This window comes from Pelophylax lessonae (assembly GCF_965119305.1).
Source record: "Pelophylax lessonae genome assembly, chromosome: 9".
Lineage (NCBI taxonomy): Eukaryota > Metazoa > Chordata > Amphibia > Anura > Ranidae > Pelophylax > Pelophylax lessonae.
The window spans coordinates 4,285,033-4,301,691 of NC_138776.1; the positions used below are offsets into that span (position 1 = coordinate 4,285,033).

Genomic DNA, 16,659 nt, shown 5'->3' on the forward strand with positions numbered 1-16,659 from the left:
TATAACCCAGTAATTACAACCTAGAGCCATAGCGGATCATGTGAGTGCTATGGGGCCCAGCGACACCGGGGACCCAGTACTGTCTGATGTATACAAATGTATCCTTGTATCAAAAGTATTCAGCTAATAATTGTAGATATGAAATACAAAGTTCTGGCACCTCTAAGATTCCTATAAAATCATGTACAGCTTGTTAACACGTGCAACAATTATTGCCGCACCTCTGAAAAGCGATGTGAGCTCTGTAGCGCAATGAAGTTACAGGGTGCACAGGGGTCAGTAGAGACACAGGATGCTTTGGGGTGCACTGCAGTCATGGGATGCATAGGGGAGCACAGGCTTTACTAAAAGACACTGGATACTCCGGGGTGCACTCAAGTCTTGAGGTGCCTAGGGACCAGTGAAAACACCAGATGCTCTGGGGTGCACTGCAGACATGGGGTGCATAGGAGTCAGTAGAGACACAGGATGTTCTGGGGTGCTCTGCAGTCATGGGGTGCATAGGAGTCAGAAGAGACACAGGATGTTTTGGGGTGCATTGCAGTCATGGGGTGCATAGGGGTGAATAGGGATCATTAGAAGATACTGGGTGCTCTGGGGTGCACTGCAGTCATGGGGTGCATATGAGTCAGTAGAGACACAAAATGCTCAGCAGATGGCACAGGATACTCTGGGGTGGACTGGAATCTTGGGGAACAGTGGTGTCAATAGCTAAAACAGGATACTTCGGAGTGTACTGCAGACATAGAATGCATAGAGATACACAGGGATGCCTGGAAGACACTGGATGCTCTGGGGTGCACTGGAGTCAATGCATGCACAGGGACATGCTGGAGTCAGTAGATGGCACAGGATACTCTGGGGTGGACTGGAATCTCGGGGGATAGTGGTCTCACTTGCTAAAACAGGACACTCTGGGGTGCACTGCAGACATGGGGTGCATAGAGATACACATGGATGCCTAGAATACACTGGATGCTCTGGGGTGTAATGCAGTCATGGGGTACAGTGAAGTAATTAAAGACACAGGATGTTTTGGGATGCCCTGCTACCATGGGGTGAGTATGGATCACTAGAAGACACTAGATGCTCTGGGGTACACACAAGTCATGGGGTGCATAGGGGTCAGTGAAGACACCGGATGCTCTGGAGTGCACTGCAGTCATGGGATGCATAAGAGTCAATAAAGACACAGGATGTTCTGGGATGCCCTGCTGGCATGGGGTGTATATGGGTGAGTAGATATCACTAGAAGACACTGGATGCCCCGGGGTGCACTCAAGTTTTGAGATGCATAGGGACCAGTGAAAATACCAGATGCTCTGGGGTGCACTGCAGTCATGGGGTGCATAGGAGTCAGTAGGGATCACAAGAAGACACTGGATGCTCTGGGGTGCACTCAAGTGATGGGGTGCATAGGGGTCAGTTAAGACACAGGATGTTCTGGGATGCCCTGCTGGCATGGGGTGCCTGGGGGGGGGGCGAATCACTAGAAGACACTGGATGCTCTGGAGTGCACTGCAGTCATGGGGTGCATAGGAGTCAGTAAAGACACAGGAAGTTCTGGGATACCCTGCTGGCATGGGGTGCCTAGGGGGGGAAAGGAATCACTAGAAGACACTGGATGCTCTGGAGTGCACTGCAGTCATGGGGTGCATAGGAGTCAGGAAAGACACAGAATGTTCTTGGATGCCTTGCTGTCATGGGGTGCATAGGGGTGAATACGGATCACTGGAAGACACTGGGGTGCACTCAAGTCATGGGGTGCACGGAGGTCAGCAAAGACACTGGATGCTCTGGGGTGCATTGGAGTCGTGGGGTGCATAAGAGTCAGTAGAGACACAGGATGCTCTGGAGTGCACTGCAGTCATGGGGTGCATAGGAGTCAGGAAAGACACAGAATGTTCTTGGATGCCTTGCTGTCATGGGGTGCATAGGGGTGAATACGGATCACTGGAAGACACTGGGGTGCACTCAAGTCATGGGGTGCACGGAGGTCAGCAAAGACACTGGATGCTCTGGGGTGCATTGGAGTCGTGGGGTGCATAAGAGTCAGTAGAGACACAGGATGCTCTGGGATGCACTGCACTCATGGGATGCATAGGGGTGCACAGGAATCACTAAAAGACACTGGATGCTCTGGGTGCACTGGAATCAGCGGATGGACAGGAACGCACTGAAGTCAGTAGATGAAACAGAATACTGTGGGTTGGACTGGAATCTCAGGGATCACTGTGGTCAGTGTGGACTTGGGGTTGGAGGCAGCCACAGATGAAGCACCCAAACACTGGAGCACAGTGGAACTAAGGAGGTACAAAGACTGAAGTGGCAAGTACCAAAGACACTTGGCACGAGGATACAGTCAAGCCAACACTATGCTGGTTCTTATGTGTAATGGTGCACTGCTTGAACTCTAAGCCACATTTCCCTTACAATTTAAAGCTTCAAATCAGGAGAACTATCTCCTGATTGGCTGTGGTGCCAGCATTCCAGGTAAAATACCCGAAGTGCTAGCGGCTATGCACCAGAAAAAACACAGATGCTGGTTTATGGGTCTTCCTGTCCCGGTGGTGCCTTCCCACTCATTTCATGTCCCGTTGTCATAAAAAGTGAGGGAGATCTTCCTAATGACTGCAATAAATAAGTAACAGAAGTTCTACCTTTGTGGCACCAACCATAGTTTTCCCTGGCATGAAACTTTTGGCTTTGTTGTTTAGGTTATTTTTGGTGCTTCTTCTTCTTCTTGGAGGTGTCTCCTGCTCTCCAGCCAAGAGATCTCAGTATGGGCTCATCACATCCCCCAATTACCTGAAAACATATCCCAACAACAATCACAGCACCTGGAATATTGCCGTCCCCAAAGGATACCACATTTCCCTGAAGTTCCTGGTGTTTGACATCGAGCCATCGGACGGATGTACCTATGACTTTGTTAAGGTATCAAAGGCACATATATATATATATATACTAAGAAATGTATTTTCCTTATTGTTTTTATTAACAATGTTTGCAGTACAGAAAGATAAATTATTTACAGTCTCTTCGGTAATGGGCAGAAACCAGCGTTCTTGTAGGAACCCAAAAACAAGCATGGGGAAAACTCGCCAACTTGCACACAGGCGCTGCTAGGTCAAAGTGTTCATCGTTCCTGACCCCAAATATTCGACTAATTAAGGAAAGTGAAAAGACAGCTCTGGAGCAGCAAGGTTATCTTATTGGGATTACCATACATTTTTAATGTAATGATGTTGATGTAGGTGAGACGTGACAAACTCAAATTCATCACGGGCTGCATCAGAATTATGGTTGCCCTCAAAGGGTCGGTTGGATCTGTAGGACTCGATGTCCAGAGCAACCCCCCCCCCCCCCTCCAGCTTACATTTGAAGTCAAGAATCTCCCACCATCTCTTCCATCTTAGTGCACTCTCTTTTACTTTGGGCTGCTGGGATGAAGCTGGGGGAAAATTTGGGAAGCAGAAAGTGCAGGGTCTAAAGGAGGACCAGCAGAGGGCTGGAATCAGCTGGTCTTCTGAAGGCTGAGACCAGGGGAGAAGAGGGGGTTCTGCAGTTGCTGAGAGAAGCACAGGATCTGTAGGAGGAATCCTGTATTCCTCTCTGCCGCCAACAGCTGAGACAAGTTTGGGGGTTGAGATAAGGAGGGACAAGTTGAGACAAGGTTGGGGGTTGAGACAAGGAGAGATAGGTTGAGACAAGGTTGGGGGTTGAGACAAGGAGGGTTCCACAGCTACAGGAGAGGTGCAACGGCCACATAAATGGCCTGGTGGGCCAGATTTAGTCAGCGGGCCTTGTGTTTTACACATATGATGAAGGTGATCTGGTTCCTGGGTTTCTACAAACAAGAGGATCTGCTTGGTCTCCTCGGCTTGTAGTGGATTGTAAATTGAAGTTCTAGACCAATACTAAAAGGCCCAGATATGACTTTATTCCAGCATGGGTCAGGGGGGCAATGAAAAGAGGAGCCAGTCTGTTTCAAGGGTCCAAAAACATCCATTTCTTTAGGGTTTCAGATAGAAAACAATGTACATGGACTAGATGTTAACTGGACCTTTAGTGGTATTTCTTTAAGTGTGATTATCTGCACAGGTCTTCTCAGCAACTGGTTTAGCAGCTCAAATATTTTACTTTTTATACAAGGACTTCTTGGCTGAACAGCTGCTGAGATAACAGGATAAACCACAGCGACTGTTTCAGTTCAGTAAAGCCCCGTACACACGATTAGAAATTTGGCCGGGAAATTTCGTCCGACGACCGATCTGCCGATTTTCGGCTTGTTAGTATGATGCTTCCGACAACCGACTCCGACTTTTCGGCCAAAAAAATTCTGGTGTGCAGGCTATAAAATTTTTGTCGTCCGTCAACACACGTCCGATTTTCGTCTCATTAGTACAGATTTTGACGGGGAAAAATCTTATGAGCAAGACTAGGCATGCTCAGAGATGAAAAAACACATAGAAAGCAATCCAACACATGACATCACTTCTAAAATAGAATTCTGTCGTACGGGAAAATTTGTGTGCAGTCTAAAACACATTCCAACCAACAAACACCACTCTGGACAAAAGACGGACGACCGGTCGGCGGAAATTCGTTGCGTGTGTACGAGGCTTCAGTCTGTGTGACATAGGATTGCTCAGCATTGCCAGTCCACATGGGGTTGATTTACTAAAACTGCAAAATCTGGTGCAGCTGTGCATGGAAACCAATCAGCTTCCAGGTTGTTTTGTCAAAGCCTAATCAAAGAAGCTGAAGTTAGAAGCTGATTGGGTGCCATGCACAGCTGCACCAGGTTTTCCACTCTCCAGCTTTAGGAAATCTCTGATATGTCTACCTTTTCAATTCTATTGCTGCCAGACAACCTGATGTAAAGTAGAATCATAGGCAAAATAGACTAAGGTAGGAGTTATAACTTTTGTTAAATGTTTTTGTTTTTTTTTGCCATTGGTGTTCCATTGGGGAGAATTCCCCTTCACTTCCTGTCCCATAGCCAAACAGCAAGTGAGAGGAAATTGCTGCAAATTAAGGGAATTCCTTGGGGCCCCCCAGGTCACTAGTGTCCACATTGGAAGATTTCTCCTGTAATACTTTTCTGGGGACAACCCAAAAGTTAGAGTTTTCTTTCACTTTCAATGATAATGGTAAACAGAACAAACAGAGAGGACCAAGACAGCAATAAAAACTGACAGGGGTTCTAATCCCTCACCACTCTATCGAAAACTAAAACAAATGTTGCCTTATGATATACTTTGATAAACTTTCTAACTACAGATTACTATGAATTAAACCCAAACATCAATCAACGGTCCAGATTTCTCCTGCCCAATAAACCTAATGGGCCATACACACTATAAGATTTTCTGAAGACTTTTTCCTTTAGACTTACCAAAACCATATAATATGAGGTCAAACCTAAACACTTTCAATTTGTATGCAATCTGGCCGGCCCTTGCACTACATAGAAAAGGTAAATCTGAAGGAAATCTAACCACAAAAGTTGGATAGTGTGTATCCAGCTTAAGCCCGGATGAAGAGGTATTTGTGGATAACTCCCCAAACGCGTTGGGAGTCAACTCTTGATAGACTCTTTTATTGTAGTAAATAATTATTATATCTGGACCAGTCCCTGTGGCTTGATACCATCATCATTTCACTTCACATACATTGATTCTCCCAGGGAACCTATAGGAGCCCTGTCAACCATACGAGAGCTGCCTCAGTAATCATCTAATTCATTTGGAACGTCCACCAAGCTTGAAGTCCAACACCCTAACTCAATGATAAGTTACATTTAAATAAGTGGGAAAATAAAGAAATTACTTTTCTTTAAGTTTTTACTTTTTTGTGATCAGTTTCATATTTTGCACCCACCAATTTTATCCCAATCTTCTTTCGGCAGGTTTGGGCAGACAACAAGGAACTGGGGCAGTTCTGTGGTCCACCCAAGTCTAAGTCCCACCCTGGTCACCGGCTATTTCTCTCTGAAGGCAACCAAATGAGAATTGAATTCCAGTCTGACTTTTCCAATGAGGAGCATGGCTCCGCCATCCTTTACCCAGGATTCCAAGCCTATTACCAGGCAGTGGGTAGGTATTGGGCTCCTGTTTAGGTTGCTTTGTGTATAATCTGGCTGCGGTCCCTACACCTCTCTGGTTGTGCAGATCAGAATTACAGCTAAAGACGTAGATGATCGGAGTGGTTGGCGATTTTCATTTTGTCATGGCTCTACCTTATCACACTTCCCTAGTACAGGGGTCTCCAAACATTTTAGGTAAAGGGATAGTTTACTGTCCTTCAGGCCTTAAGGGGCAGACAATGGTCAGTGGGAGTAGAATATGCCCCAGCATCAGTGAGAGTAAACAGTGACCCATTATTGGTTTTAGTGGGAGGAATAGTGCCCCTTCGATGGTGTCAGTGAAAGAAAGAAAGCCCCATCAATAATGTCAGTGGGAGGAATAATGCCCCATCAATGGTTTCAGTGGGAGAAATAGTGCCCCATCAGTGGAATCAGTGGGAGGAATAGTGCCCCACCATTGGTATCAGTGGAAGGAATAGTGCCCCATCATTGGTATCAGTGGGAGGAATATTTCCCTATCATTTGTATCAGTGGGAGGAATAGTGTCCCATCATTGGTGTCAGTTAGAGGAATAGTGCCCCATCATTGGTGTCAGTGGGAGGAATAGTGCCCCATCATTGGTATCAGTGGGAGGAATAGTGCCCCATCATTGGTGTCAGTTAGAGGAATAGTGCCCCATTATTGGTATCAATGGGAGGAATAGTGTCCCATCATTGGTGTCAGTTGGAGGAATAGTGCCCCATCAGTGGTGTCAGTGGGAGGAATAGTGCCCCATCGATGGTGTCAGTGGAAAAATTGTGCCCCTATCAAAGGTGTCAGTGGGAGAAATAGTGCCCTATTGATGGTGTCAGTGGAAGAAATAGTGCCTCATCATTGGTGTCAGTTGGAGGAATAGTGTCCCAGTAGCTGGGGAAACTCCAGCAAAGGGCAGCATCTGACCCCTGGGCCGCAGTTTGGCCCATCAATAGTGTCAGCGGGAGGGATTGTGTCCCATCAATGGTGTCAGTGGGAGATAAAGTGCTTCATCAATAGTGTCAGTGGAAGGAATAGTGCCCCATGGATGGTGTCAATGGAAGGGATAGTGCCCCATTGATGGTGTCAGTGAAAGGAATAGTGCCCCATTGATGGTGTCAGTGAAAGGAATAGTGCCCCATTGATGGTGCCAGTGGGAGAAATGGTGCCTCATCACTGTTGTAAATTGGGGGAATAGTGTCCCAGGCACGTAGGGGTGCAGTTTGGAGACCAATGCTCTAGACTAGTGTTGAGGTTGGGTTTAGTCACGTTGGTTTGGTCCCAATGTGGGTTCAGCCAAACCCGGAAGGCAGCTGTCATTCCTGGGCCGATCATTCACTGCCTCGCAGCTGAACATTCACAACAGTAAGGATGCTACAAGGTCATATTAGGTCAATGATGTCATGAACATCCCAACTTCTTTGGCCTCCACTCGCAGCTCATTGGCCCGAAAGCTGACTTCTGAGTTGACCCGAACATGGGTTCTGACTGAACCCAGAGCCAAACCCAACCTCATCCCAACTTTGGACACAATAGAATGATGAGGAACTTGTAGAAGCTCCATTCCTGGTGTCATGTGGTTATTAAAATAAAAACTATTGTTAAAATGCATTTGGAAGCAGTGTGAGGTTTACTTTATATGCAGAGCTCCATTCCAAACAAATAATGGTTTCATCTTTCTGAACCATAGCTCCCAACTGTCCCTGATTTTAAGGGACGACCCCTCATTCAGCACAGAGTCCCTCTGTCCCTCTTTCCTCCTCATCTGTCCCTCGTTTTGGTCTGATCTATATAGTTGTATATAAAATGCACCGCATATACACTATATTGCCAAAAGTATTGGGACGCTTGCCTTTACACACACTTGAACTTTAATGGCATCCCAGTCTTAGTCCGTAGGGTTCAATATTGAGTTGGCTCCGCCCTTTGCAGCTATAACAGTTTCAACTCTTCTGGGAAGGCTGTCCACAAGGTTTAGGAGTGTCTATGGGAATGTTTGACCATTATTCCAGAAGCGCATTTGTGAGGTCAGGCACTGATGTTGGACAAGAAGGCCTGGCTCGCAGTCTCCGCTCTAATTCATCCTAAAGGTGTTCTATCGGGTTGAGGTCGGGACTCTGTGCAGGCCAGTCAAGTTCCTCCACCCCAAACTCGCTCATCCATGTCTTTATGGACCTTGCTTTGTGCACTGGTGCACAGCCATGTTGGAACAGGGAGGGGCCATCCCCAAACTCCTCCCACAAAGTTGGGAGCATGAAATTGTCCAAAATGTCTTGGTATGCTGATGCCTTAAGTGTTCCGTTTACTGGAACTAAGGGGCCCAACCCCTGAAAAACAACCCCACACCATAATCACACCTCAACCAAATGATTTGGACCAGTGCACAAAGCAAGGTCCATAAAGACATGGATGAGCGAGTTTGGGGTAAACAAAATGAGGAAAGTCAATACAATGTGTACATTTCAAGGCACTCCTCTAAACCTCCTGGCCTGGGCACTGGCCTATGGGTGCCATTATGTTAAATATTAACTTTGTGTCTATCAACAAACTCTGATCATTACCTTGAAATGAGATTGTCCAGGGACATGGCAGGAAGAACAGACAGATTTTTAAAACCTTCCCCTTTATTAGACATCGGATGACCGGAAAAATGTGTTTTGTTTTGTTTCGGATAAATTCGTTATGTTACCAATTACGTTTCATTATGGAAGTCGTTTAGTTTGGTTTCAGAATTAGTTTGGTTTAATTTTCCTAAAAGTTTGTTTTATTTATTAATTTTCTAACGAATTCCAGTTTTTTAGAACGATTAGAATTCAGATTGGTCGAAAAACTATCAACCGATTTGAATACTGTGTTAAGCAGCAGTCTGGGAAGCCGGCCGCCCGCGTCCTTAACAACCCTGAGTCATCATCTGTCAGCGGGCTTCCCCACTGACAGATGAATGTATAGAAAACAATGCCGGCAATAGAATAAAGTTTAAAAAAATGCAGCGGAATCTCCCCCCCCAGTCCATACCAGGCCCAAAATTGAAAAAAAAAAATAACGTGCCCCCCCCCCCCCCCCAAAATCCATACCAGACCCTTATCTGAGCATGGAGCCCAGCAGGTCAGGAAAGTCTTCCCGAGAACCCTGTGCTGTGGTTGTCGGTGGTCTGTGGGCGGGGGACTTATCAGAATCTTGAAGCCCCCTTTAACAAGGTGCCCCCAGATCCTGGCCCCTCCCCTATGTGAATGGGTATTGGGTACATCATACCTCCACCCATTCACCAAAAAGTGCCAAAAAGTAAGAACCACAGGAAACAGTTTTTGACAAATCCTTTATTAAAAAAAAAAAAGATTGCCGGAAATTGCCTGGCAATAGAATAATGTTTAAAAAATGGCATAGAATCTCTCCCCCTCCCCCCAAGTCCATACCAGGCCCAAAATTTTTTAAAAAATGGCGTGCCCCCCCCCCCCAAAATCCATACCAGACCCATATCTGAGCATGGAGCCCGGCAGGTCAGGAAATTCTTCCTGAGAACCCTGTGCTGTTGTTGTCGGGGTTCTTCTGGTGGGGGGCTTATCAGAATTTGGAAGCCCCCAGATCCCATCCCCCCCCCCATGTGAATGGGTATTGGGTATATCATACCTCTACCCATTCACCAAAAAAGTGCCAAAAAGTAAGAACCACAGGAAACAGCTTTTTATTTTAAAAAAGTGTCCCTCAATGTAAATCCATCGTCAATCATGACGCCCGCCGGACCCGAAAAATAGAAAAAATAAAAAACGCTCCGTCTCCTATTTTTCGGGTCACCGGGTGTGGTAATTGACAATGGTTTTACATTTAGGGACACTATTTTTAAAAAGGACTACCCATTCCAATCGGGGGGAGGATGGAGTTTCTGATAAGCCCCCAGCCCGCAGACCCTGACAACCACAGCCCAGGTTTATGGGGAAATGGCTCTTGCCCCCCCCACCCCAAAGCACCTACCCCCCATGTTGAGGGCATGTGGCCTGGCATGATTCAGGAGGGGGGCGCTTGCTTGAAGCCACTCTCCCTTTTCCTGACCTACCAGGCTGCATGCTTGGATAAGGGTCTGGTATGGATTTTTTGGGGGGGGGGGGCGCCATTTTTTTTTTTCATGACCCCACGCCGTTTTTTTTTTTTTTCAATTTTGTCGTTACCCCACGCCGTTTTTTCGATTGCGGGGCAATTGCCGCCATTTTTTTCTTTTTTTCTTTACATTCCTCTGTCAGTGGGGAAGACCGCTGACAGCTGATGACTCGTGGTTGTTAAGGACGCGGGCGACCGGCTTCCCGGCCTGCCGCTTAACAACCAGCTATTTCTTCACACAGAATTCGAATCTGGCGATCGTTATTTGACCGACCCGAATTCCAATCTTTTTGAAAAGTTGGAATTTGCTAGAAAACGAATAGACAAAACTAATTTTAATGGATTCCAACAAAATTCGTTACTTTTCGTTACTATTTCATTCCAAATCTCTGAATAATCGAAAATTCATCCAAATTTGTATGCGGAACAAAACGAATTGCACACGTCTGCTCTTTTATGTGAGTAACTAATGATAGGAATTCCCAAATCTCTGCTATGTGAGTACCGCTCCATTCACAGAACAATTCCCACCGTCTCTTCTTATCCTCCATGTGCATTCTTTTTACCTTTTATTTCAATGTTCTAACGTTTATCTTGGACCCTCTGTTGTCCCAATGCAGACAATGACGAGTGCGCCCTCCCCAATGATATCAGTGCTTCATGGACCCCGCCATGCCAGCATGTCTGCCACAACTACATAGGGGGCTACTTCTGCTCCTGTCTGCCGGGATACAAACTACAGAGTGACAAGAGAACCTGCCGAGGTAAGTCTCCAATCTGCGATCTTCCGCTTTCTTTAGATAAGACCCCAAGTGTCAGTGAGTCATTGTTCTGGGACCCCCAAGTGTCATTGTGTCATTGTTCTGGGACCCCCAAGTGCCAGTGTGAGATTGTTCTGTGTCCCCAAGATCCAGTGTGTCATTGTTCTAGGTCCCTAAGTGTCATTGTGTCATTGTTCTGGGGACCCCAAGTGTCAGTGTGTCATTGTTCTAGGTCCCTAAGTGTCATTGTGTCATTGTTCTGGGGACCCCAAGTGTCAGTGAGTCATTGTTCTAGGTCCCTAAGTGTCATTGTGTCATTGTTCTGGGGACCCCAAGTGTCAGTGTGTCATTGTTCTGGGACCCCTGAGTGTCAGTGTGTCATTGTTCTAGGTCCCTAAGTGTCATTGTGTCATTGTTCTAGGTCCCCCAAGTGTCAGTGTGTCACTGTTCTAGGTCCCTAAGTGTCATTGTGTCATTGTTCTAGGTCCCCCAAGTGTCAGTGTGTCACTGTTCTAGGTCCCTAAGTGTCATTGTGTCATTGTTCTGGGGACCCCAAGTGTCAGTGTGTCATTGTTCTGGGACCCCTGAGTGTCAGTGTGTCACTGTTCTAGGTCCCCCGACTGTCAGTGTGTCATTGTTCTGGGACCCCCAAGTGTTAGTGTGTCAATGTCCGGGGACCTCAAGTGTCAGTGTGTCATTGTTCTGGGACCCCCAAGTGTCAGTGTGTCAATGTCCGGGGACCTCAAGTGTCAGTGTGTCATTGTTCTAGGTCCCCAAGTGTCAGTGTGCCATTGTTCTGGGACCCCAAGTGTCAGTGTGTCATTGTTCTGGGACCCCCAAGTGTCAGTGTGTCATTGTTCTGGGACCCCCAAGTGTCAGTGTGTCATTGTTCTGGGACCCCCAAGTGTTAGTGTGTCAATGTCCGGGGACCTCAAGTGTCAGTGTGTCATTGTTCTGGGACCCCCAAGTGTCAGTGTGTCATTGTTCTAGGTCCCCAAGTGTCAGTGTGCCATTGTTCTGGGACCCCCAAGTGTCAGTGTGTCATTGTTCTGGGACCCCCAAGTGTCAGTGTGTCATTGTTCTGGGACCCCCAAGTGTCAGTGTGTCATTGTTCTGGGACCCCAAGTGTCAGTGTGTCATTGTTCTGGGTCCCCCGACTGTCAGTGTGTCATTGTTCTGGGACCCCCAAGTGTCAGTGTGTCAATGTCCGGGGACCTCAAGTGTCAGTGTGTCATTGTTTGGGACCCCAAGTGTCATTGTGTCATTGTTCTAGGTCCCCAAGTGTCAATGTGTCATTGTTCTGGGACCCCAAGTGTCAGTGTGCCATTGTTCTGGGACCCCCGAGTGTCAGTGTGTCATTGTTCTGGGACCCCCAAGTGTCAGTGTGTCATTGTTCTGGGACCCCCAAGTGTCAGTGTGTCATTGTTCTAGGTCCCCAAGTGTTAGTGTGTCATTGTTCTAAGACCGCCGAGTGTCAATATGTCTCTTTTCTAGGACCATAAGTGCTCGTATGTCATTGTTCTGGAACCCTGAGTGTCAGTGAGGACATACAGTGCCTTGAAAAAGTATTCACACCCCTTGACATTTCCCACATGTTGTCATGTTACAACCAAAAATGTAAATGTATTTTATTGGGATTTTATGTGATAGACCGACACAAAGTGGCCATAATTGTGAAGTGGAAGGAAAATGATCAATGATACAAGGGGTGTGAATACTTTTTCAAGGCCCTGTAGATCTGACTATAGAACGTTGTAATAAGGATAACAGATGGACAATTCTGTGTATTGTTTCTCTCAGTGGATTGTAGCAGTCAGCTGTTCACGGAGGACACTGGATATATCTACAGTCCGGGATACCCCAAGCCTTACCCTGCAGACCTCAACTGCAACTACAGCATCCGCGTAGAAGAAGGGTTCCGCATCTCCATCTCCTTTGTGGAAACTTTTGACATAGACTTCCACCCGCGGGCTCCGTGTCCCTACGACACCCTGAAGGTAAATGCTGGCCACACAACTTGCAATCGTATTGTACAAGCTCAGTATTTACTCCTTAAAGAGGATCTTCCCCCTAGAAAGAAAATAACAAAAGGACACTTACCTGTCCAGGGATCCAGCATTGTCCTCAACCGAGCCAGTTTTTCGCTGGTCTTTTGGGTCACCATCATGTTTAATGTGGGAAGCTGGATGTGAGTCCTTGTGGCTTCCCGCTCTGCATCCAGGAGCCATGCTGCACTTTGTGGTTGGTACCACAGCCTTCTGGGACCTGTGACGTGTCCTAGAAGGCTGTAGCCAGAGAGAGGGTGAGGGGGGAGGGGGGCTGAACTTCTGCTAAGTGATCCGGGTGAAAGTGGGAGCAGGAAGCTATCATATCATTTAATGCATAAGGAGCTAAAGAGTAAAGAGTGGAAGTAGCCTCAGCCTAGACTCCCTCCAGACCACGCCACCCAACATGTTTCGCCTCACCCACAGGGCTTAGTCATGAGAAGCCCTGTGGGCGGGGAAAAACTTGTTAAGGGTGTGGCCTGGACACAGTCTAGGCTGACGATGCTTCCACTCTTTACATGAGGGTTTTGTGTGATGTGCCGGCTCCTGGGACTTCTTTTCCTACTTCACAGGCTTACTTGTCAGTATACCTGGGGTAGTCATTTCCCATAACCCTCTACGCTAGGCTCCTCCTGCCCTATAATATATAGAGCTCACTAACTCCACCCACCCAGGGGAGGGGCCTTACTAAAAAGGATACTAACCCCTGGTTACAAAAGGAACATCAATAAAAATAATGAAAATACCAAAAAGAAGGAGCACTTGGTTTAATAGCCTACTTGAATACACCTCAAAAAAACACCATCTAGTCAAAAAAAGTACATTTTGCCCCAGCAGCTCAATAAGCTAAAATGTGGCAATAGGATTTACCTTCTTTTTTTTTTTAAATCATATCCTGCTTGAAACTCGGTTGGTGTCCTTGCATAGTCACATTCAACCAGACTTGTTCTTTAACGTAAAAGACGTTTTGTAGTTTCTCCAAGCCAGTTCTTCAGCCCTAAAGTGAGGCCCGGAGTAAAAAGAGAAGCATAGACGCAGGGCCGGCATGACTGGGTAGAAAGGGTTTTTTGGGAATAGGAGGAGTTGGGGGAGTAATAGTTAACTAAATAGGTAGTTTTACCGTATTGGTGGAAAGTTAGGAGCAGGAGGGGCTTCAGGATTTGGGAGCATAGGAAGTAGTTGGAAGGAGTCAGTCTGGAGAAGAGCCTGGAGGGGACAACTCCCCCCCCTCCTTTACAGTAAATGGTTTAATGGCGTTTTGGTCTTTGCTGTTTTATCAGTCATTGGTTGGCGATTTGTCATAGCGCCTGGCGGGGCACGAGGTCCTTAGATGTGTCATGATTAGGTGAGAAAAGGTAGGTTTTGTAGGGACCTGTCTTGGGTACGGCTCCCGTTATTATGGATGGTGGTACCTGTGATAATGGTTTGTCTCTGAGCCAGTGTTTTCTGCGGCTGGGGGCCTATAATGGTGTTTCACAGGTACTTGAAGTGTATGCATATGAGGACCTTGGGGCCCCTGGGAATACTATTTGTGTGTTAATTAGAGATGTCCCGAACTATTCGCCGGCGAACATCGCTTGTTCGCGTTCGCCTCGGCAGGCGAACATATGCGATGTTCGGTCCGCCCCCTATACATCATCATTGAGCAAACTTTGACCCTGAACCTCACAGTCAGCAGACACATTCCAGCCAATCAGCATACCCTCCCTCCCAGACCCTCCCACCTCCTATAAGAAAGCAAGGACAGCATCCATCTCAGAGTCATTCTGAAGCTGCAGTGTTAGAGCAGGGAGAGTGCTGCTCCTGCTGAATTAATAGGGAATTCATTAGCTAGGCCAGTGTTCTCTGTCCACTCCTGCTGTAAGGACAGCATCCTGACAGCACCCCAAAAAGCCCTTTTTAGGGCTGGTATATCAGTCTGCTTTTTTTTATATTTTATATATATATATATATATATATATATATATATATATACAGACTGTACTGTGTGCACACCACTCATATCGGGTGGCACAGTACCTTGCAGATAAAAAAGTCATTACATTTTTACCCTTTAATATAATTGCAGTTGCCTGCCAGTGTGTGTCAGGTCCACAGACCGTACTGTGCCCACTGCCCACCACTCATATAGGGTGGCACAGCACCTTGCAGATAAAAAATTCATTTAATTTTACCTCTGTAATATAATTGCAGTTGCCTGCCAATGAGTGTCAGGTCCACAGACCGTACTGTGCCCACTGCCCACCACTCATATAGGGTGGCACAGCACCTTGCAGATAAAAAAATCATTTAATTTTTCCTCTGTAATATAATTGCAGTTGCCTGCCAATGAGTGTCAGGTCCACAGACTGTACTGTGCCCACTGCCCACCACTCATATAGGGTGGCACAGCACCTTGCAGATAAAAAATTCATTTAATTTTTCCTATAATAAAAAATAAAATTCATCCAGAAAAAACAGGAACTGGCTTTTTCATTCGAATTTCAGTAGCGCAGGGATAGTGATAACCTCTTACTAAATAAATAGGATGATAACATATATCAAAATATATGAATCAGATGTGATAAATATAAGCATAAAATCATAAATACATAAAAGCATGAAATCCCATCAATAGGAGTCCATAAAGTCCATAGGTATAAAGTGCATAGAGCAATGAAAGTGCAAACATGAAGGATCATAGGTGCGACTTATGGGGACCACCCTTGCTTGCCACCACCCAGGGCCGGTTTTAGACAAAGTGTGGCCCTGGGCAAACCTAAAAGTGGGGCCCCAAATTTTTTTATATTCTACCAAAAATATAGGCGCATTTAATCAATTTAGCCAAATAAAACATACAACTACATGAAAATATGCTTTAATTAAATAACATTAAATAGAATAAATAGGAAATCAAGTGAGCTTTGCACCTTCACAAATCAGATCACCCCAATTCCTGCACCTTCACACCTCAGACAGCCCCAATTCCTGCACCTTCACACCTCAGACCACCCCAATTCCTGCACCTTCACAGCTCAGACCACCCCAATTTCTGCACCTTCACACCTCAGACCACCCCAATTTCTGCACCTTCACACCTCAGACCACCCCAATTTCTGCACCTTCACACCTCAGACCACCCCAATTTCTGCACCTTCACACCTCAGACCACCCCAATTTCTGCACCTTCACACCTCAGACCACCCCAATTTCTGCACCTTCACACCTCAGGCCACCCCAATTTCTGCACCTTCACACCTCAGACCACCCCAATTTCTGCACCTTCACACCACCCCAATTCCTGCACCTTCACACCTCAGGCCACCCCAATTCCTGCACCTTCACACCTCAGATCAGCCCCAATTCCTGCACCTTTACACCTCAGATCAGCTCCAATTCCTGCACCTTCACACCTCAGATCACCCCAATTCCTGCACCTTCACACCTCAGATCAGCCCCTGGTAGGCTGGCACTGGCAGCAAATATTTTATTCAAATGAGGATTTCTTCTGCAAAAAGGCTGGCATCAGAGTCAGACAATTACCAAAACCATCATCAAAAAATGAGGAAAAATAAGGATTTCTTCTGCAAATAGCCTGGCAGTGACATCATCAGATCAGACAAGGCACTGGCAGGCATTGTACTAGACTAGTACTATGCCTGGCTGCCAGTGCCAGGCC

General features: G+C 46.5%; 1 protein-coding gene across 1 annotated transcript; it reads left to right on the forward strand.

The window, feature by feature from the left end:
• Positions 1–1,053: 1,053 nt before the first annotated feature.
• Positions 1,054–13,148, forward strand: LOC309564141 (complement C1r-B subcomponent-like; the record flags this gene model as incomplete). Its single annotated transcript, XM_082268770.1, has 5 exons — positions 1,054–1,058; positions 2,718–2,937; positions 5,915–6,101; positions 10,816–10,959; positions 12,757–13,148. 5 exons carry the CDS (start codon positions 1,054–1,056, stop codon positions 13,146–13,148), a joined length of 948 nt encoding a protein of 315 aa, XP_082124896.1.
• Between the last annotated feature and the right edge of the window lie 3,511 nt (positions 13,149–16,659).